The sequence below is a fragment of the Micropterus salmoides genome, unplaced genomic scaffold (genome assembly GCF_014851395.1).
Source record: "Micropterus salmoides isolate LMB-PRFRI ecotype aquatic unplaced genomic scaffold, ASM1485139v1 Ms_hic_scaffold_3, whole genome shotgun sequence".
Taxonomy (NCBI): domain Eukaryota; kingdom Metazoa; phylum Chordata; class Actinopteri; order Centrarchiformes; family Centrarchidae; genus Micropterus; species Micropterus salmoides.
Window position 1 is genome coordinate 2,899,661 of NW_024042261.1, and position 22,527 is coordinate 2,922,187.

Sequence of the window (22,527 nt, forward strand, 5' to 3'; positions counted from 1 at the left end):
CAAACCTGCAAGTGAGAGGATACAACTTAGAGAAAAGGATTCCATTACCATCACTTTTCACACGAGAGTTTATCCCAGCCGACAGATCGCATATTCCAACCTCTGAAACAGCACTAAAATGGCCTCATCTGGAACAATTAGCAGACAAGATTCCACCACCATTGGACTGCGAAGTAGGCCTATTGATTGGTTATAACTGTCAGCAAGCTCTTCTACCAAGGGAAATCCTGGCGGGCAAAGAGAACCATCCATACGCGCAGAGAACTGATCTCGGCTGGAGCATAGTCGGCTGCTCAAATCTAGAAAGTGACTGCAGTGATGCAATAGGAACCAGTCATAGAATCATAGTGCGACAGGTGACGCCTGCAGTGCATCAATCAGTTGAGTTAAAGAGAGAAGTACACTTTGCCTGCAGAACTAAGGTCAAAGAGATTAGTCCAACAGACATCATCAAGTTCTCGAATTCGATTTCGCAGATCACACTACGGATGACAACCTCGTTTCTCAGGAAGACCTTCTTTTCTTGTCCAAGGTAGAGAAGGGTATAAAGCACAAGGAAGACGGCCACTACGAACTACCACTTCCTTTCAAGACGGACAAACCTAATCTCCCAGACAATAAGCAATGTGCTGTTCGAAGGCTCGCCTCTTTAGAGCGAAAGTTGAGAAAAAATGAGCAGTATAACAAGGATTATGTCCGTTTCATGAAAGACATAATAACTCTAGGAGATGCTGAGAAGGTCCCATGGAATGAACTCGATAATCAATCAGTGTGGTACATTCCGCACCATGGAATCACCCCCACAAACCTGGGAAGATCCGTGTTGTTTTCGACTGTTCAGCACGTTTCCAAGAAACCTCTCTAAATGATCATCTTCTGACCGGGCCAGATCTGACCAACACATTAGTCGGAGTACTATTTCGATTTAGAAAGGGTCCAATAGCCATTATGTGCGACATTGAAAGAATGTTTCATCAATTTCATGTCGCAAAGGAACACCAAGACTACTTAAGATTCCTCTGGTGGGACAAAGGCGATCTGGACTCGAAACCCTCAGTGTACAGAATGAAAGTGCACTTGTTGGAGCAGCATCGTCCCCTGGCTGCTCCAACTTTGGACTCAAACATCTGGCATCTCAGGGTCATGGAATGTTCAGCGAGGAGTCCATCAAGTTCATCCAAGAAGCTTCTATGTTGACGATGGCTTAATAAGCGTAAAAACAATCGATGAAGCCATTCATCTGGTGGAAGAGTCTAGAGCCTTGTGCAGAACAGGAAATCTTCGGCTGCACAAGTTTGTGTCCAATGAAAAGGAAGTAACCGCCGCAATACCACCAGAAGAACGTGCTCAGACCAAAGATCAAGATATGGCCTTAGGAGAATTTCACATCGAGCGAGCACTTGGAGTTCAGTGGTGCATCGAAACTGATGAATTCAAATTCAGAGTCGTGGTTAAAGAGAGCCCACTGACAAGAAGAGGAGTTCTCTCTACAGTCGCCTCTGTCTACGATCCGTTAGGGTTTGTAGCCCCCTTTATATTAGTCGGCAAACAGATCCTGCAAGAGCTATGTAGAGAAAAGGTAGGCTGGGATGAAGATCTTCCCGAACACATTCTGCCAAGATGGGAGTTATGGCTTAAGGATTTGCCACACCTGGCAGCACTGAATGTTCCAAGAAGTTACCTTCCATCACATTTTGACTCAGTCATGCGTTATGAGTTACACAACTTTTCAGATGCAAGTCTCAATGGATACGGTGCATGTTCTTATCTCCGAGCAATAAGTGAAACAGGACAGATCAGTTGTTCACTTGTCATGGGGAAGGCAAGAGTAGCCCCTACCAAGCTAACGACCATCCCGAGACTTGAATTGTCATCAGCTGTGACTTCAGTGCGCAACGGCGATGTTGTAAAAAGGGAGCTTGAGATTGAGAACTTAGAAGAGTATTACTGGACTGATTCGAAGGTGGTTCTTGGCTATGTGAACAATGATGCAAAGAGGTTCCACACATTCGTAGCCAATCGGATCCAACGTATAAGAGCTAGCACGAATCCTGAACAATGGCGACATGTCAGCTCTGGAAATAATCCAGCCGACCATGCCTCAAGAGGACTGACTTCGGTTCAGTTGAAGGAGTCGAACTGGCTGAAAGGACCTGACTTTCTTTGGCAGCAGAATCTTCCATGTAAAGAGGAAATGGTGGGAGAAGTTGAAATGACCGATCCTGAGCTTCGCAAAGCCCATGTTCATGCAGTCAAGATGAAAGAGGTGAATTCACTGGTGAAGCGCTTTACAAAGTTTTCGGACTGGTCCAGAGCAGTGAGAGCGGCTGCTAGGCTAAAGAGATTCATCAGAGAATTCAAAGGACATCAGCCAAGAACAAAGGAAGCAACTAGCCTTGAAGAAAGAAGAGAAGCCGAAATCTTTATTATCAAGCTGGTGCAAGAAGAAGCTTTTGCTGAAGACATTCAGAAAATCAAGCTCCAGAAAGAAAACACCCTGAACAAGCGTAACAAGTTACGCCAGCTGAATGCCTTCTTGGATAAGGACAATGTTCTCAGAGTGGGAGGACGATTATCTCGATCAGCCTTACACCATGACGTAAAACATCCGGCAATACTTCCGAAGAAATCTCATGTGTCAGCCCTTCTAGTCAAACACTATCACGAGCGTGTACATCACCAAGGAAGAGGCATGACCATGAACGAGCTGCGCGCAAATGGAATATGGATTCTTGGTTGCGGAAGTGCTGTCTCCTCACACATTTATAAATGCGTAACTTGCAGGAGATACAGAAGAGCCACAGAAGTCCAAAAAATGGCAGATCTCCCGGAAGAGAGAACAGAAATGTCCCCTCCTTTTACCTATTGCGGACTCGATTGCTTTGGCCCCTTCATCGTAAAGGAAGGAAGGAAAGAGTTGAAACGCTATGGATTGTTGTTTACTTGCTTATGCTCCAGAGCAGTACATATAGAAACACTAGACGACTTAACAACAGACGCTTTCATGAACGCGCTTCGAACATTTGTAGCTATTAGAGGACCTGTGCGTCAATTGAGATGCGATCAGGGAACAAATTTCATGGGTGCCAGGAGACTGTTTTCTGAATTGCTTAAAGGAATTGACCAAGAACGTCAACGAGCATTCGGTTGCGAATTTGTAACGAACGTCCCATCAGCAAGTCATATGGGTGGAGTTTGGGAGCGTCAAATTCGAACTATCCGAAGCATCTTAACCGTTATGCTCGACAAATCCGCAAGCAGACTTGACACCACATCGCTGAGAACGTTTCTCTACGAAACAATGGCTATAATCAACAGCAGACCGTTAAGTGTTGAACATCTTCATGATTCCAATGGACCAGAACCTCTCACACCCAACCATATTCTAACGATGAAATCATCAGTTATTCTGCCCCCTCCCGGGCAGTTTTGCAAAGAAGATCTCTATTTGCGCAAACGTTGGAGAAGAGTGCAGTTCTTAGCTGATGAATTCTGGCAAAGATGGAAGCGGGAATACTTGCTAAACCTTCAACAACGACAGAAATGGCAAAGAACAACACGGAATTCACAAGTGGATGACATTGTGATTCTACAAGATGACAGCTCTCCAAGAAACGAATGGAAGCTTGCCAGGGTCGTAGAAGTTCACCCTAGTGCAGACAGTATGGTGCGGAAGTTGAAGCTACTAGTCGGAGACACTACTGATAAAGGACAGCCACTAACTAAAAGAATCTACCTCGAAAGGCCCATTCACAAAGTAGTTACCTTACTTGAATCTAACTGAGTCACATACACAAGATTACATTCATTCAGTCTTACAACACCTTTAATTGACCTTCCACGTATAGAAATCCTACATTTCAAGTTAATTAGGGATTTGGTGGGAGTGTAAGTGTTGTTGCATAAATACTTGTGTTTTCATGATGCACAGTTCATAATTGCTGTTATAATTTCATGTAACAAATATAACTTAATTTGGTGTAAAGATAAAATGTAATACATGTTTAAGAACTAAAGGGTAGAATAAGCTGCTAAATGATATGTGGTTAACAGTGTATCTATCTCATTCTGTATATTTACGTTTGTCCCGGAACTAATGTTTTCTGTCTGTGTTACCGCTACAACGGTTTAAGTCGACACTCACTGCCTTGAATTCCGGCGGAGCAGATAGCTCCGATGCTTGTTAAACTGCATTAAAGTTAAAAATGTGGTTTGAAGTTAATGCAGACGACCAAATGGACATTCAAGAGACTTCAAAGAACTTAGTAACCTCTTTTCACGACAAGCGGCCAACGAGGTATTATTATATTGTCTTTATTGATCTGGATGTTGTTTGTATTTTCTCTGCTAAGCTATAATGTATTGATTTATTTGTACTGTGTTCACTTACAATGTAGTTCTCACGGCGTATAAGGCATATACGACGTTCAAGGCGTACATGGTGTGAAGCTGGATGTACCAAAGAGACCCGATGTGCCCACAGCAATAAACGCCCGTTGCAAAGAACTGACCTGTGTCTGTGTTGTCGCGAAGAGAGCTACAGATCTGTTGATCTTAACTGTGGACTGTTCATTCATTGTAGACATTGACAGTTCACAAATACTGTACAGTATGTAGCCTAAGGAACAATCCTTGTCTTATAGCAGACTAAGACCATTGAACTGGTTACCTTAGCCATCATCGCAACAATTGCCTCCCCTGAGAAATTTGGCAGGAGTCGCCAGTGTCCCAAAGCCAAAACTCTGCGTACGGTTTTGCATGTCGACACTTCTCTTTGCCAAACACCCCAGCATCTGTATTCACATCACAACTGGGATTCTCTCATTGGAAAAAGGCAATGTACAAAGATGGTGGATTTAAAGTACATGAAAAGTCAGAGGGTCATGTCAATGCCATGTTTGCATGGGGTGAGCACAAGTAGGCAATACTAACAGATTCTTCCATACGTGATGCCCTTAATGAAGCATAAAACAAGAAAGTTCAAGAGAATAGAAAATATTAAAACAGTGGCTGAAGTACTTCTTTTGACGGTAACACAAAACATTGGACAACGAGGTCACCGTGAGACAGATAGAGGCAGATAACAGAGGAAACGTTTTAGAAATTTTGGAAATGATTGCAAAGCATGACCCAGTGGTACAGGAAAAAATGAAGGGAAAGCAGAATGCCAAGTACACAAGCAGAGGTAAAAAAAAACCAAAAAAAAACCCTAGAATGCTTGGCAAATATGGTCCGTGAGGAGATAATTCAGGAAGTGAAGGAAAGTGAAGTGTTCTGTGATTGCTGATGAAACCAAAGACCTGAAAAAGAAGGAGCAGCTCTCACTGGTACTTAGGTACTACTACTACTACTACAATGGGGCAGTGCACGAAAATTTTCTTGACTTTCAACAAGCCACACGATTAGATGCAGAAGGACTCAAGGACAAAATCATCCACTGTTTGGAAAGATATGGACTCGAGTACGATCCAATCTTGTTGGACAAGGTTATGACAGAGCATCAGTAATGAGTGGGAAACACTCTGGAGTGGCAGCCAGAATAAAGACTGACGCAAAACATGCAGTTTATGTACACTGTAACGCACATTGCCTGAACTTGGTACTCACTGATACCGTGAAGGCAGTCCCAGAGGCTGATTGCTTTTTTGCAGAAGCTTTATGTGTATATGTCTGGGTCATATGTTCACCAGAAGTGGCTGGATGTGCAAAAGGAAATGTATGAAGGTCAGCCGAGGGAGTTGCAGAAGCTCAGTGACACAAGATGGGCATGTAGATACTTGGCCTGCAGGAATCTAATGGACCGATTACCTGCTGTACTTTGTGTTCTGCATGACATTGCTACAGAAAGTAGTAGGGAAAGATCTGTAGATGCTCGAGGTTTGCTGACTCAGGTAGACCTAAGCTTTGTCAGTCTTCTTGCAACCATTTGAAGGCTCCTTGGGGATGCAAAGGTGCTGCCTGACACCCTCCAATCTCCTTCAGTTGACCTTGCCATGGCAGTGGATTTAGTAAGTGCACTCAAATACTCATTTCAGGAGTACAGAAGTGAAACATTTGTTGACAATCTGTGGAAAAGTATTGTAGACACCGCCACAAAGTGCAAGATAGTCATTGAAAATGCAGAGAAAAAGAGGTCTCAAAAAATTTATTCCAGACTTGGTGGGTCTGTCATAACCTCTACATTGGGTCAGCGCAAATGTGACGATGGTGACAAGGATTCCTTTAGGAGGACAATCTTCTACCCCATTGTGGACACCATACTTGGAGAGTTAGACAGGCGCTACTCCAAAGACAATTGTGAAATAATGAAAGGAATACAAGCTTTAGACCCCAAAAGCACATGTTTCCTTCAAGAGGAAGTAGTCTTTCACCTGGGAGAAATTTATGAAAGTGACTCTGAAGATCTCTGTCATGAACTCCACCAGACAAGGAGGCTTTTGCAAAGGACAGCAAAAGTGAAATGCCGAACTTGTCCGGTATTGTTGAACTTGCAGTGTTCCTTGAACCTCATAAGGATGTTTCTCATGAGCTTTTTCGTCTGTGCAAGATAGCCATAGCCCTCCCAGTAAGCAGTGCAGCATGTGAGCGCAGCTTCTCAGCTCTTAAACTCATCAAGACTCATTGGCGCACAACAATGACAGACTGAGCAACCTGGGTGTTCTCAGCATTGAGTTTAGAAGAGCAAAGTCACTTGACATGGACAAGTTTATTAAATTTTTTGCTACCAATCACCAAAACAGGAGAATTCATCTGATGTAAGATGGATGAACACAGAATTTGTCTTATGGTCTTGTTTTTTGTAGTTAAAGGGCTTGTTTGGTTTGTTGTTTATGTACAATTATAATAAGTTATATTTGGTCTGGTCTAAGTCTTAACTGTTTGATTTAAATAAACTTAATGTATGCTGAATCAAAGCAAACGTTTCAATTTATACCTTCATCAGGGCCTTGGACATGAATACTGTTTGGGTTGAAAACAGCATTTTGCACATTTTCATACATCACAAGGCATCCTATAGAATGACATTATTCAGTCATCAGGCCATCATCTGTGTTACCCGTATTGTTACCTATGTTTGCTTACCCTGCTCTGACATGTTAAAATAATCAGAGATACTTGAGGACTGTGATAGGTGGAAATGGAATAAAAAAAGACTTTTTTAAAAATATATATTTTTTAACAGCATAGACACCTTTATTTGACAGTTACAAGACAGGAAATCATGCGAGAGAGGGGATGTGACGTGCAGCAAAGGACCGGGGTCCAGGATTTGAACCGCGTTCGGCTGCGTCCGTATATGCATTAAACTTCGCTATGCCATGGCCACCCCGCACTAGCTCTGTGTCCCATCTTGTCCACCCCAGTAAAAATGTCCTGGATACGCCACTGCCAGCCGGACAACGGAGCCCTACATTAGTCTGACCGTCCACTTTATAATGAGCAAAAACTGAAAAGTTGCTGTTTGCAAAAAGACATTATTACCTGTTTGTGAGGTCCTCTCAGAATGTGTGTGCGTGCGCCTTCACAAGCTGTCCTCATCGCCTCCATAGAGGGAGTCCCCAACAGGTCAGTGATTAAATCCAACTAAAAAAAACATACCAGACAGACACACATCACAGCCGGTGTCATAAACACTAACCATACCGCAAACTCATTTGGCAGTTTCTGTTTTCTATTTGCAGTTTGATTGCCCTTTATACAGTTTATTCACAGTGAATTTGTATGAATGTGTCAATTTCTGGCCCCTTACCATCTGCCATTAGTGTATGAATGTGTGTGAATGAGGTGAATGTGATGTACTGTAAAAGTGCTTTGAGTGGTCGGAATATTGTTTATTTCTGTGATTGTAATTTTGTAACATAGTAACACATTTGCACCTTTTTGTACAATATATTCATGTATTGCATGCAATTTAGAAGATTGTAAGTGACACCATGTACTTTCACTAATGGGTTGCACCCATATTTGTACTTTGCACCTCCTTTATCTCTTATACTTTTATTTAATTCTACGATAAATAATAATAAAGGTTAATTTCTTACTAAAATAGATATAAAACTGGAAATGAAAAATGAAGGCACGGTCCTCTCTGCAGACAAGTTTTTTTTTTTTTTTTAAATAGGCCCCTAGCCACGATTAGAACATTTTGGTATTTTATTTTAATGTGCATACAGTATATTTATGCATGTATGCATTTAATTCATTATTTATATCCAGCATCTTGGCCATAAAAAGTCCCTTGAGGATGACGAAGTTCTTTATTGTCTCATCTCATCTTATTTTAATAATAATAATAATACATTTTATTTCTATAGCACTTTTCAGGACACTCAAAGATAAAAACATATGGTGCGGAAATACATAAGAGCAAAGGGGCGACCATATAAATAACAAAATAACAAACAGCAGCAGGTGTATATAACATTATTTGATGTTAAAAGCTAGTCTAAAAAGGTGTGTTTTCATAAATGATTTAAAAGAGTCCATGTTGCTGCAATCTTGGATGTGTATGGATAAGGAGGTCCATAGGGATGGGACTGCGATGGTGAAATCTCTGTCGCCCGCGGTATGGTGCTTGGTCCTGATTTGTGGTGAGAGGAGGTCAGAGGAGCGGAGGTTAAGGGAGGGATTGTGGTGGTGGAGCAGGTCTGTGAGGTAGGAAGGGGCCTTGTTATGGAGGGCTTTATGTGTGAGGAGGAGAATTTTATACTGAATGCGTTGGGGAACAGGGAGCCAATGAAGATTCTGGAGGACAGGGGTGGTCACAGGTGCGTGTGTGGGTGAGGAGGTGGGAAGCAGAGTTTTGGAAATATTGAAGTTTATTTAGGGCTTTGGCAGGTGAACCATAGAGGATGCTATTGCAATAGTCAATTCTGGATGTAATGAATGAGTGGATCAGGTCAAGGTCAGTGATGGGCAGAGACAGGCAATGTTTTGAGGTGAAGAAAGGCAGTCCTGGGGACATGATTGATGTGGTGTTCAAAAGAGAGGCTGCTGTCAAAGAATGGTTACCTGCTGAATGGGACTTTGGGCTTGGAAGAGTATGCGTCTCCCCAGCAGCTCAGCAAAGATGCAGCCCACAGACCAGATATCAATGGAGTTGGAATAGTGGCGGCTCCCCATGAGAATCTCAGGAGCGCGGTAGTACTGTGTCACCACTTCCTGAGTCATGTGCCGTGACTCGTCTGACTCCTCCACTCGGGCCAGGCCAAAATCACAGATCTGGAAGACAGCCATTCAGATGTTAATACACTCTTGGAATATAATTTCCGCTGGCAGCTTTATTCTAACAACTAATACTAGTAACTAGTATGAACGCTTGTTTCTCCTACTCAGAATCAGAATCGGGTTTATTGCCAGGTACATTTTCACATACGAGGAATTTGCCTTGGTATGAATTGGTGCTTACAGTACACATAACATAAATAGTAATATAAATATATTTATTAAAAAAAAGGAGATCAGAAAAAATATATATATAAAAGTATACAAAAAATATAAAAAGATACAATAATACTATAATACAATGCTGACAAGTATGTGCAAAAGTTGGCAACATGAGCATAAAGCACAGTTGAGTGTTATTGTAAAGTGTGGGGTCAGGAGGGTGTATGAGTGTGTGTGAGTTTGGGGAGGGGGGCATGAGAGTCACTGAAAGTGGGGACCTGGGCCTTGTTGAGGAAGCCCACTGCCATCGGAAAGAAACTGTTCTTGTGGCGAGAGGTTTTGATCCTGATTGACCGCAGCCTCCTGCCAGAGGGGAGAGTCTGAAACAGTTTGTGTCCAGGGTGGGAGGGGTCAGCTGCAATCTTTCCTGCACGCCTCAGAGTCCTGGAGGCGTACAGGTCCTGAAGAGAAGGAAGATTGTAGCCAATCACCTTATCTGCAGAGCGAATGATACGCTGCAGCCTGCCCTTGTCCCTGGCAGTGGCAGCAGCGTACCAGATGGTGATGGAGGAGGTGAGGATGGACTCAATTGAGTCACACAGGATGATGGGGGAGGGTGGGGATGGGCTCTTTCTGAAGTCTGCGACCATCTCCCCTGTCTTCAGAGCATTGAGCTCCAGACTGTTCTGGCTGCACCAGGTCACCAGATGGTCAATCTCCCACCTGGGGGCAGAATCATCCCCACCAGAAATGAGCACAGTGAGGGTGGGGTCATCCGCAAACTTCAGGAGCTTGACAGACTGGTGACTGGAGGTGCAGCTGTTGGTGTACAGGGAGAATAGCAGAGGGGAAAGAACGCAGCCCTGAGGGGAATGTCTCCAGTGAGGTGTTAAAAATGTCTGAACACCGGAGACAGCTGATTGGCGCAGTGGTTCAGGGTGGATGTGGAGACAGAATCCGGTCCAGCTGCTTTGCGAGGTTTCTGCCTCCTGAACAGTCTGTTGACATCCTTCTCTAGGATGGTAAGAGAGGGGGAGGAGGTGGGGGATGAGATGGTGGACTGTGGCCGATCAGTGGTGTGACGGGGGATGGTGTCAGGTCTGTCCCATTGTCTTTCAAAGCGACAGTAAAACTGGTTCAACTCGTTGGCAAGGTGTGAGTCGTTCATGGATTGGGGGGATTTAGGTTTGTAGCTGGTGATCTGTCTGAAGCCTCTCTAGACAGAAGCAGAGTCGTTATTTGAGAACTGGTGTTGTAGTCGCTCTGCGTACAGCTGTTTAGCATCTCGCACTGCCTTGCTAAACCTGTACTTTGACTCCTTAAACCTGGCCCGGTCGCCACTCCTAAACACCTCTTCCTTTTCCAACCTCAGCTGTCTGAGTTTAGCTGTGAAACAGGGTTTGTCATTGTTATAACTCACCCTGGGCCATATTGGAATGCAGCTGTCTTCACAGAAGCTGATGTAGGACATCACAGCCTCTGTAAACTCATCCAGACTGTTGGTAGCAGTCCTGAAAACATCCCAGTCAGTGCAGTCCAAGCACGCCTGGAGGTTCACTGCTTTGATGTCCTCACCACAAGTTTACAGATTTTTAGTTGTTGACTGTATGCAGGAATCAAGTGAACCATGGCGTGGTCAGAGTGTCCCAGTGGAGCTCGAGGGACGGCGTGATAGGCACTGCTTACTGTGGTGTAACAATAACTAAGGAGTCCAGGAATGTCCGCTCTACCCACAGTATCTGATTGGCCAGCGTGCGCTGTGCCTCCTGCACGTTGGCCTGCGGTGCGATATAGACACAGAGCAGAAAGTAGCTAGCGAACTCACGGGGGGAGAAGAATGGCTTACAATGTGTTGTGGTGACAGCCCGGCTGACGGTGAGTGTCCTGGTTTTTTTCTCCTTTTTATCAGTTATTCTGCTTTTTCCTTGGTTTTCTGTTCCCTGCCTGCCTCCCTGTGTTTTCTCCCCTGTGTGCTATCTCTCCCTCTGCTCCTGAGCCCAGCCAACGACCCGCACCTGCACCTCATCAGCCACCTCGTCAGCCTGCCACACCTGCCAGTAGTCAACCTCATCCCTGCCTGTATTTCAACCCCGGTTCTCCACACCATTCTTGCTTGATCGTCGTTGCTCCGTACCCGGTGCCCCCTCTGTGTTCAGGCTCTCATGTTTCTTGTTTTCTCACATTTTCCCTGTGCTTAGTCTCCGTTATCTCTAACCCTGTCTCTCCGTCTGTTTCCCTCCCAGGTTCACTCACCCTCGTCCTCCGGACCTCTCCTCTTCGGGCTTCCCACACGGCATCCTCCCAGTTCTCCCTTGCATCCTCCCTCCCTCGGCCCCAGTGTTCCCCAGCTCCCTGGTTCCCGTCCTGTCGGTTTCCCTGTGCCAGTGTTTCCCCGGTATCCTCCACTCCAGTCCCTCAACCCCCTTTTTCCCTAAATAAACCTCCTTTGCTCAGAGTGCTGCGTTTGGGTCCTCTCTGTCCCCACACCACACAACCCTCGTAACACAATGTATCAATAAATATTCCAGGTCATGAGAACAGTGTTGCTGAATCACTGTCACATCGTTACACCAGCCACTGTTAATGTAAAAACAAACTCCTGGAAGCCAGACAGCTGCAGCGCGGAGTCCGGTATTGATCCAGACAGCCACGTCCCGGTGAAGCACAGAACAGAAGATGAATAAAAGTCTCTTGTTTTTCCCCACCAGTAGCCGAAGTTTGTCCATTTTATTCCACAGTGAGTGCACGTTGGAGAGAAATATTCCCGGTAGCGGCGTGCGGTACTCAAATGTGTTTCCCCCACACAGACTACACTCAGGAAGTTCACCCAAATCAGGAAAATCTCTCAAATTAAAATTCATTTTAAGAAGAGATCACAGATTCTGCTGACCTGATTTCCTCAGGCTGCCTGAGGAAATCGTTCTAAAGCTTTGGGGCTCAGATTGCAAATGATGTCACCTCTGGTTTTAAGCCACGCCTTGGGAACATATAAAAGACCTCTCACTAAGGCTAGGTACTGGCTCGTATGCCCCTGAAAGGTCAGATATATAGTAGGGGTGACCCCGAATAGTCAAAGAATTGATGATTCGATATTAGGAGCCTGATTCGACTCGCAGAGCCGTTATGAAACCTTAACAAATCACACCATTTTGCCAATATGGGGGTGGTCATTGCCTGATTTTACATAGATCTACTGGTTTTCTCCCACTAAATTAATATACAGCCTATTATGATATAAATATCAACAATAATGCTGTAAATTAACATCTGAAAAGAAAGAAGCTTTTGATGAAGGTTTTTAGAGTGCGTGAATAAATCCAAAATTGTAATCCTAACCCTTAAGGAAGGGGGCGTCAGTGCACATGTGGGGCGTAGCGTGTGTATAAGATAAGATATACTTTATTGTCCCCAAAGGGGACTCTTCCCCGCTGTAAGTGTAGCACAGCCCTAATAGCCTATGTATTGCACAAATGACACATTTCAAATAACCTATGCAATACACAATGACATATTGAACAATCCAACAGCCCATGTATCGCACCACTAACATACTGCATAACCCCAATAGCCTACTTATTGCACAATGACATCGTGCACAACCCCAAGCCTACATGTTAGTGTTGATAAGCTTAATGGACATAGGTACAAATGAGTGTTTCTAAATGCAGGCTAAACCGATTTAAACCCTGAATCTTCTACCAGAGGGTAAAAGCTGAAATTCTGGGTGAAGTATGTGGGTTGGATCGGAAACTATTTTTTGTGCCTGTCTGATAACCAACTGCTCATAGATTGTCTGGAGGGGCAGATGGTTTTTGACCCCCATAATCTTCATAGCTGTCTGTACCTGACGGACGATCTGAGATTTGGTCTGTACTTTCAGGTGACCATACCAGGCTGTGATACCGTATCTTATAATACTCTCTAGTATTGTGTGATAAAACAACAACATAAATTTCTGCTCGACTCCATACACTCTAAGTCTTTGTAAAAAATGGATCCTCTGTTGAAGTCTGGAGCAAAGAGTATTCACGTGGTCCTTCCAGATAAGTGCATTGTCGATATGTACACCAAGGTACTTGTAAGAGCTAACCAGGGTAATGGGTAAGTTGTTGATCACTACAGGCATGGTGTCACCTATGGCATTTGTGTTAAGCACCATCTCCTCAGTCTTGGTCACATTTAGCACAAGATAGTTGTCGTCACACCACTGGACAAATTCCTAAATTTTCGTATGATACGCTGCTGGGCTTCTATCTTTGTACATAAGGCAGAGGATTGCTGTATCGCCTGAGAATTTGATAATATAATTGTCAGTATGGAGTGCAGTTTATACAGTATACAGTGTAAAGAGGACTGGAGAGCTGACACAGCCCTGAGGGGCACCAGTGCTGATTGGCCTGGGCTCTGTGAGAGCATTATTCATTCTGACCTGTTGAGTACGGTTTGTTAAAAAAGCAAAATACCAGTTGAGAATAAAAGAGTTTGCATTCATGTGTTTCAGTTTCTGGCATGTGAGACTGCAGAGCGTTAAAAGCTTAACTAAAATCAACAAACAAAATGTGTGCATAGGCCTTTGGGTCCTCAAGGTTACTGATCAGATGTGAGATGCTGTTAATAGCGTCATCTATGCCATGCCCCTGCCTATAGACAAACTGAAAAGGGTCTAAAGACACACCAACCTCATCCATCCATCCATCCATCCATCCATCTTCATCCGCTTATCCGGGGTCGGGTCGTGGGGGCAGCAGCTCCAGCAGGGGACCCCAAACTTCTCTTTCCTGAGCCACATTAACCAGCTCTGACTAGGGGATCCTGAGGGGTCCCCAGGTGTCCCCAGGCCAGTGTGGAGATATAATCTCACCACGACTACGCCTTGATATCCTGTCCATGAATATCACAAACAGGATTGGTGACAAAGCGCTGCCCTGGCAAAAGCCAACCCCCACCTGGAAATAGTCCGACTTACTGCCGAGTACTCGGACACAGCTCTCGCTTTGGATGTACAGGGATTGGATAGCCCTGAGAAAGGCCCCCCTCACTCCATACTCCCGCAGCACCTCCCACAGTATCTCCTGGGGCACCCGGCCATACGCTTTCTCCAGATATACAAAGCACATGTAGACTGGATGGGCATACTCCCAACCCACTCCAGTATCCTTGTGAAAGTAAAGAGTTAGTCTGTGCTTTGCTACTATGGAGTTGTTTGACTACCTCAGTGACTTCGAGCAGGGAAATTGACGAGAAACCCCCATCAGCCTCCAGCTCTGCCTCTACTAGAGAGGGTGTGACAGTCGGATTTAGGTGTTCCTCAAAGTGTTCCTTCCACCACCCAATTACCTTCCCAGTTGAGGTCAACAGGGTCCCATCCTTACTGTACACAGCTTGGACAGTTCCCCGCTTCCCCTTCCTGAGGTGGCGGACAGTTCTCCAGAAGCAATCCCGGGAGGCATCCTTCAGTCGGACGGCTTCCCTGACCACCTGTGTCCACCACAGTGTTCGAGGGTTACCCCCCCTTGAGGCACCTAAGACCTTGAGACCACAGCTTCCCGATGCAGCTTCAGCAATAGAAGCTTTGAACGTTGCCCACTCATGTTCAATGTCCCCAACCTCCACAGGGATGCCAGAAAAGCTCCGCCGGAGGTTTGAGTTGAAGATCTCACGGACAGGGGCCTCCTCCAGACGTTCCCAGTTCACCCACACTACCCGTTTGGGCTTACCGGGTCTGTACAGAGTCTTCCCCCACCCCCTGACCCAACTCACCACCAGATGGTGATCAGTTGACAGCTCCGCCCCTTTCTTCACCCGGGTGTCCGAAACATGCAACCTCAAATCAGATGAAACAACTACAAAATCGATCATCGATCTTCAGCCTAGGGTGCTCTGGTACCACGTACACTTATGAGCATCCTTATGTTCGAACATGGTGATTGTTATAGACAATCCATGACTAGCACAGAAGTCTAACAACAAACACCCACTTGGGTTCAGATCAGGGGGGCCATTCCTCCCGATCACGCCTTTCCAGGTATCTCCATCATTGCCCACATGCATGTTGAAGTCTTCCAGCAGAACTATGGAGTCCCCTACTGGAGCCCCATACAGAAATCCATTCAGGGTCTCCATGAAGGCCGAATACTCTGAACTACTGTTTGGTGCATATGCACAAACAACAGTCAGAGTCCCCCCCCCGAAGTTCACCGGAATGAACTCCAACATAGCGGCGCTCAGCCGGGGGCTTGTGAGTATTCAAATTCAAGCTGGCGATTAAGAGTATAGTAAAACATTTCTTTGTCATTATTTCTAAAGGAATTTTGTAGGAAAGTATTATGAACAAGCATTAATTACATCAGATGAAGGGGTGTCTTGCTGAAAATAAAAACACGGCACAAGTAACTTCTTTTCAGCACTAATATCAACAACAGATAGCAACAACAGTTAACATAACTACTCAAATAGAGGCAAACGTAATCAGGTAACTAAAGATTTAATTAACTCAATTAAATGCTTTGAGTCTTTGAAAGTTCAGTGTCTGGACCATGTCACACTTGGGTGAGACAGGGGTTTTCCTTTTTGATGTGGTAATAAACAAAGAATAAGGTCAGTTGCCACGGAAACGTGTGTGGGGGGGCCAGTTTTGATAGGCTGTTTAGGGAAATGCCAATGGCTGGTTCGTGTCCCCTTTGTCAGTTTAACAGTCAGGCCCCGCGTTATCAGCTTCGGAATCAAAAAGGTGCCAGTTTTATGGTCGAGATAGCACTTAGAGAAAGCAACTTTGACCCCTCCCCTTCTCTGGGGAGGAGAAAGGAATTTAGGGTAGCTCCAAATTTATTCCATATAAAATGCACAAATCCACACCGTTGTTCACTACAGTGCTCTGTCCTGGTTCTTAAATGCCAGTTTCTTGCGGTTGATACGGTCTTAGTTAACCTCCTTAGTTATGTACATTTTTTTGTTAGGATAAATAGTTATTTCTTTCTGAGGTTTAACATTGTCCACACAGAATTTATGTAATCTGTAACAGTCTCTTTATCTTTATCTACGTCAAGTTCATGAAAGATACTCCATTCTGTCAAGAAAAAGCAACCTTTAAGGGACTCAATGCTGTCGCTAGTCCAGACCTTTATAGCCTTGGTGCATGGTTTACTGCTCTTGAGAACAGTTTTGTAAGTGGGGATGAGATGGACTATGTTATGGTCCGAGTTTGACACCGTTTAGCCCTGCTCAAGTAGGTATTCTTCACGTTACAATAGTCCTTATGAAGGTTAGGTATGTTGCCTGCGCCATTTATGATTAATAAAAACTCCTTCTGAGAAGCTGACAGATTCTGCCTCTCCTTCCTCTTCTCTGAATTCGTCTCCTCGGGGCAGAGGGTCGTATGTCCTCAGTGAAGTCGGGTGGTGGAGGGTCTCCCGCAGGTTGTTTCCTCTTCCAAATGTTTGGCATGGCCGAAGGAGTTCCACAATAAAAAGTGCCAATAAAAGTTTTGCCAAGGTTGTCATTGTGTCGACTTCTGTACACATTCCATCTATCCATCGTCAACTGCTTATCCTGCATACAGGGTTGCGGGGATGTACACAATTCCTCAGTTTTAAAAGTTTAAAATCCAACAACATTACTCTTAAAACACAAATTAAAACAACACCAAACTGCAGCGCGAGACAAAAGTGGGTCGCAGCAGTACCGCACCACCAGATGTGTGTCTGGTAGAAGAGGGAGAGAGACAGAGGAGAAACAGCAGCGCTGGTGATGTGCACAGTTGTGTGTGAACTTAGCGGGACGTTTGAATCACTTATCACTATTGATGAGAATGATAGGCAATTATTGACAATTCTGATTCGACTATGTAAATCCTTAGTCGGGGACAGCCCTAATATATTGCATGGAGAGAGGCCATGAAAAGCCTTTAAAAGTCAACAGTAAGATTTTAAAATCAACTTAAAACATACTGGGAGCCAGTGCAAGGACACTATAACAGGTGTCGTCACTTCCCTTAGATCTTGTTAAAAGCCTGGCAGCTGAGTCCTGTCCAACCTGGAGCAGATTAATAGACTTGTAGTGGAGCCATGAAAACAGACTGTTGCAATAGTCAGCTATTCAGGAGCTACAATGTGTGTGTCCACAGATACTGTGTGTGTCCACAGATACATGCAGTTTGGTGAATACAACTGCATTGAAACTGCTTTGTCATTATGTGTTGTATTTTTGGGAGCATGATAGTAACATAGTTGAAATGACAGGAAGCAGGACATTAAATGACACTATGAAACCCAACCAGATGGTCACACACACACATTACGTTAGACAACTTGATCATATTTGGAGATGTGTGACTTAACAGTGTTTAATGAGATGAGCTGTTCTCCTCTCACGGTTATTGGAAAACTACCTATGCTATGAGCAATGTGTTTGACCATTAAGAAATGCGATATGGCGAAATGCACGTAAAATAGGTAGTTAGACATATTCCATGTTTACAGTCAATGTTTCCCCTAACAGAGAGAAACTTAACAAGAGTGGACAAAATCTGATATAACCAGAAGCCCCCTTTGTCCTGAGCTCCTTTCTTGAAACTTAATTTTAATCTCCAGAAAAAAATATTACTTCTTGCTAAACTTTTTTATTTTTGTCAATCTCGCTTTTTTAAAATTTATTTTTTGGATAATTTTTTTGCCTAACATCAGATACTCAACGCTGAACAAACAGACCAGAAACCAGTTCATGTCAAATTTGATAACCAAGTTAATTAATGCAAAAGTTTCTCAAGGCCTTTTCTGAAACATGAGTGGTGCCCCTTTACAAGTGTTATTGATATTAAATATATATGTTCACAACACCACATTAGCTGCTGTTTATTGCCCTCATCATAGTTTCATCTTGGATTAACAGCACTCCTATATAAACATCTAAACAAGTATTTTTTAAAAACAGCAAAAGCAAGCTTTGGCATTAGTGCTGACACTGCTCTTTTATGCTTGCTTTTGTTTTGATCAAAAATTTGTGCTGCCCTTAGTCAGTGTTTTCTCCATCATTTCATGTTATATTCTCAATGGTTGGTTTGTAGACATGGGTCGTTGCAACAGTCAGATTGTTACATTTATGTTTTTGGTCTCCTGAGTGTTAACTACTGTACAAGGGCGTAGTTTGTAGCATTGTGTCCATGGTAGACTGAATAACAAAGAACCTTACAGTAAAATACAATACAGTATAAACACCATCAACTACAGCCCGTAAAATGAACAGGGAGCTGAATCAAATTCTTTCTGACATGGCCTGAACAACAACTGAACATTTTAAGCCTTCAAAGATAAGGTTGGATGTGGATTTAGATTCATCTTTGACATATTTGGTTGACAGGACAAAGGACAGCCTCTTCCACACACCTTGAGCACACAGTTGCTGTTGACCAGGAGGTTGCCAGGCTTGATGTCTCGATGTAGAATGCCAGCAGAATGAAGGTATTTAAGCCCTGGTGGTGGTGATGGTTGAGGAAGAAGAGACAACAGAACAGAATATTGTATCAGATCTAAGATATTACAATCCTCAATTTTTTTTTCATACAGCACCAAATCATAACAGAAGTTATCACCTTGCACTTATATCACACCATACTCTGTGATATTATTTACAGAGACCCAACAATTCCCACCATGAGCAAACAGTTGGCAACAGAGGAAAGGAAAAACTTCCTTTAAAGAGGCAGAAACCTCAAGCAGAACCATGACTCAGGGTGGGCGGCCATCTGCCTCGGCTGGGGGGTGCTTACCAGCACTCATGCATCCAACAGGTTGAGTGAGGGTGTTAACAATTATAGACTCTTGCTCAGAAATCAAGGAATTGGTGTCTACTCGTTTTTTAAAAACAAATTTATCTGTTATGCTGGCAGCCCGGCTGATGGTGAGTGTTCTGTTTATTTCTCCTTTCTTGTGATTCCCTTGTGTTTTGGCCTGCCTGCCTGTGTCTCCTCTGCTCCCCTTACTTGTGTTCTCCCTCTCTCTCTCTGCTCCTGAGCCCAGCTGACGATCCACACCTGCACCTGATGAGCAGCCTCCTCTGCCTGCCACACTTGCCAGCAATCAACTCCAGTATTTCAACCCCGGTTCTCCACACAATCGCTGCTTGATCGTTGTTGCTCCTGACCTGGTGCCACTGCTTGCCTCAAGCCTTTTTTCCCACGTTCCACGTTTTCTGTTTTCCCTGTTACTAACCCTGTCTGTCTGTCTGCCTTTCTCACCTCCGTCCTTTTGGAATAGGATTATATTAAAGGTCCCATTTCATTTTGTAGAAAGCAAGATTTACATGTATTTTTGGATTATGAAGCAGGGCTAGGTGCTAGTTTCTGCCCCTCGGGAGGCTTCAGGAAGTTGACCAATCAGAAGAAATTGGGCTTGGCGATGGCTTACAGAGACAGGAGCCAAAACAGAGTATTCACCAAGGATAAAAAGAGGTGCTGAAGCCAAGGTATGAGACATAGACTGTGTTTTTTAACGTTACAGTTTTTCTCAATCAATTTGGCACATTTACTGAAACAGTTTGTCAAAACTCTAAGTACAATCCTCACACCATGTGGCACATTCAGCACACCACTCTACGTGACCTGGAAAAGGTCAAATGTAAATAAATCCATCAATGAATAAATCATTGTAATCAAAACAAAAGGTTCCTTTAACATTGCTTAGACCAAGACAGTCAAAATGCAAAGACATCTTGTGAAATGACAGTGTACTAGTTACCCACTAATGTGGGTAATATGTAATACTGTCCAATTGCTAATATTGTATATTTAGGCAGCTGAACAGCACTGACATCAGCCATGGCACACACTGTATTTTCAGCGAAACATTTAATTGACAACACTGTGGACCGGCCCAGATTAGGCTGCACTCTCCGACCAGCCTGTCATACTTGTCCCTTCCTCTTGCACTGGCAGGCTCTTGCCCCCCCCCCTTGCTAAAGCAATTATAAGTGACTATAGTCATGTAAACAACTGCCCTAATGTTCATATAAATAGTCATACAGTTTGACAAAGTTTAATAGTCGATTGTGCCAAAGGGATTGAGAAAAACTGTAAAGCAAATAAGCGTTTTCTAGTAGACACCCAAAAGAAGCAGTATAAACCTGAAAATAAGCATAATCTAAGACGAGAAAACCGTTTCAGTATGGGATCATGATGAATGATCATTTGCCAATAAAAATTCTGTTACATATGCTGCATTCCAGGCAAATGTCCGACCTCCAACTAGAAAAACTATCCTGGAACGCCACTTGAAGTCAGATTTGACTTCATGAGTAGCAGCTGAATGACGTCACACAACAATAGCAGCACCCATGGAAGCACAAATATAACATAAACTAAAAGGCAACATAAAGTATATTTCCATGTATTTTAAAATTAAACAATTCATGTAATCATACAGGTTATGTAGAAATGTTTTGCCAATGTTATTAGGTAGCTGATTCCAGTAAAGAATCTCTGAAAGTCATCTTTCTCTTAAGAGTTATTCAGTAAAATGTTAAAAATGCCAAAAAATTAGGAAGTATAATCTACATTTACTGGCACCCCCATGCACCTGGATCGCTTTGAGGTGGGAAGTCGGATATTTCAACTCGGACATTTCCCAGTTCCGAGCAGTCTGGATGGTATTACACCATAAATTCTCATATAAAAGCTGGTATAGAAATAACGTTTGAGTCTCAAATGACAAGAATATGATCTGAAAGAGAAAATGAAGAGAACCTACCTCGTAGAATCTGATAAAGAAAAACTTTGGCGTGGTCTGGGCTCAGAGGCTGTGGTGATACGATGATCTTATGGAGGTCACTTTGCATCAGTTCAGTCACCACATAGCTGATCGATGAGAAATTAAGGCAAACAACTAGAACACATCCAAGAGCACAAACAGCAAATCTCACTCAGAACAATAGGAAAATAGTGCTAATATTCTAAAGCTGTTCTTCATTTCTTAAAATAAGGGTTAGGCATCAGTATCAGAAGGGCTCCTGTTTCCACTGCGTTGCCACAATACTAATGGCCCTCCACGTATTATGTCATCCCTTATGTCATTATGTGTTGTATGTTTGGGAGCATGATAAAAATATACTAGAAATGATAATTACCATGTTCTCACAACCAGAATGTCACTTGACTGACTGAAAAGCAAAACAGTCTGGGAGAGCGCACCTGCAGTCAGACGACGTAGAAATACAGATGCTGTTCATATAATTAGAATATCATCAAAAAGTTGATTTATTTCAGTAATTCCATTCAAAAAGTGAAACTTGGATATTATATTCATTCATTACATACAGACGGATATATTTCAAATGTTTATTTCATTTAATTGTGATGATTAAAACTGACAATTAATGAAAATCCCAAATTCAGTATCAAAGGCTTGTGTGGAACACTGCAGGTGTAAGTAAGAACATTGCATCTCTACACACTACAGCTACTACATCTTTCAACGCGACCTTCAGAGAACCTTTTTAAATAGGATCAGTCAAGGCAAACAGATGGCAGTGGACTACGATCCAAGGTTTCAAGACTAAGCTCCAACCACCAATAAGCTCACATTCTCAAACCAGATGCACTTTCAGCTGTTGACCTATTAGTCAGGGAACACCCCTGTGCTGAAGTGCATACATAATTAGAATATCATTAAAAAGTTGATTTATTTCAGTAATTCCATTCAAAAAGTGAAACTTGGATATTATATCCATCTGTGTGTAATGAATGAATATATTTCAAATTAAATTTCATTTAATTGTGATTATTAAAACTGACAACTAATAAAAATCCCAAATTCAGTATCTCCGAAAATTAGAATATTACTTAAGACCAATACAAAAAAAGGATTTTTAGAAATGTTGGCCAACTGAAAAGTATGAACATGAAAAGTATGAGCATGTACAGCACTCAATACTTAGTTGGGGCTCTTTTTGCCTGAATGACTGCAGCAATGCGGCGTGGCATGGAGTCGATCAGTCTGTGGCAATGCTCAGGTGTTATGAGAGCCCAGGTTGCTCTGACAGTGGCCTTCAGCTCTTCTGCATTGTTGGGTCTGGCGTATCACATCTTCCTCTTCACAATACCCCATAGATTTTCTATAGGGTTAAGGTCAGGCGAGTTTGCTGGCCCATTAA

General features: G+C 43.3%; 2 protein-coding genes across 4 annotated transcripts in view; one reads left to right on the top strand and one right to left on the bottom strand.

The window, feature by feature from the left end:
* Window positions 1–22,527, bottom strand: part of nlk2 (nemo-like kinase, type 2) — a 148,318-nt gene that overhangs the window by 72,244 nt on the left and 53,547 nt on the right. For all 3 annotated transcript variants that reach the window (XM_038693655.1, XM_038693653.1, XM_038693654.1), the window contains exons 4-7: window positions 21,126–21,232; window positions 18,768–18,853; window positions 9,013–9,222; window positions 7,483–7,584 (exon numbers count right to left, since the gene is read on the bottom strand). In XM_038693655.1, coding sequence (XP_038549583.1) covers window positions 7,483–7,584; window positions 9,013–9,222; window positions 18,768–18,853; window positions 21,126–21,232 — 505 coding nt within the window. The remainder of the gene's footprint in view (window positions 1–7,482; window positions 7,585–9,012; window positions 9,223–18,767; window positions 18,854–21,125; window positions 21,233–22,527) is intronic.
* LOC119883123 lies at window positions 1,185–4,507 on the top strand. Its single transcript, XM_038693652.1, has 2 exons — window positions 1,185–4,297; window positions 4,398–4,507. The coding sequence occupies exon 1, from the start codon at window positions 1,367–1,369 to the stop codon at window positions 3,782–3,784; it is 2,418 nt and encodes an 805-aa protein (XP_038549580.1). The 5' UTR covers window positions 1,185–1,366; the 3' UTR covers window positions 3,785–4,297; window positions 4,398–4,507.

What these genes read in the sequence shown, in the direction of transcription:
- LOC119883123 (XM_038693652.1), top strand. Translation starts at nt 1,367, where the DNA reads ATGGCCTTAGGAGAATTTCACATCGAGCGAGCACTTGGAGTTCAGTGG.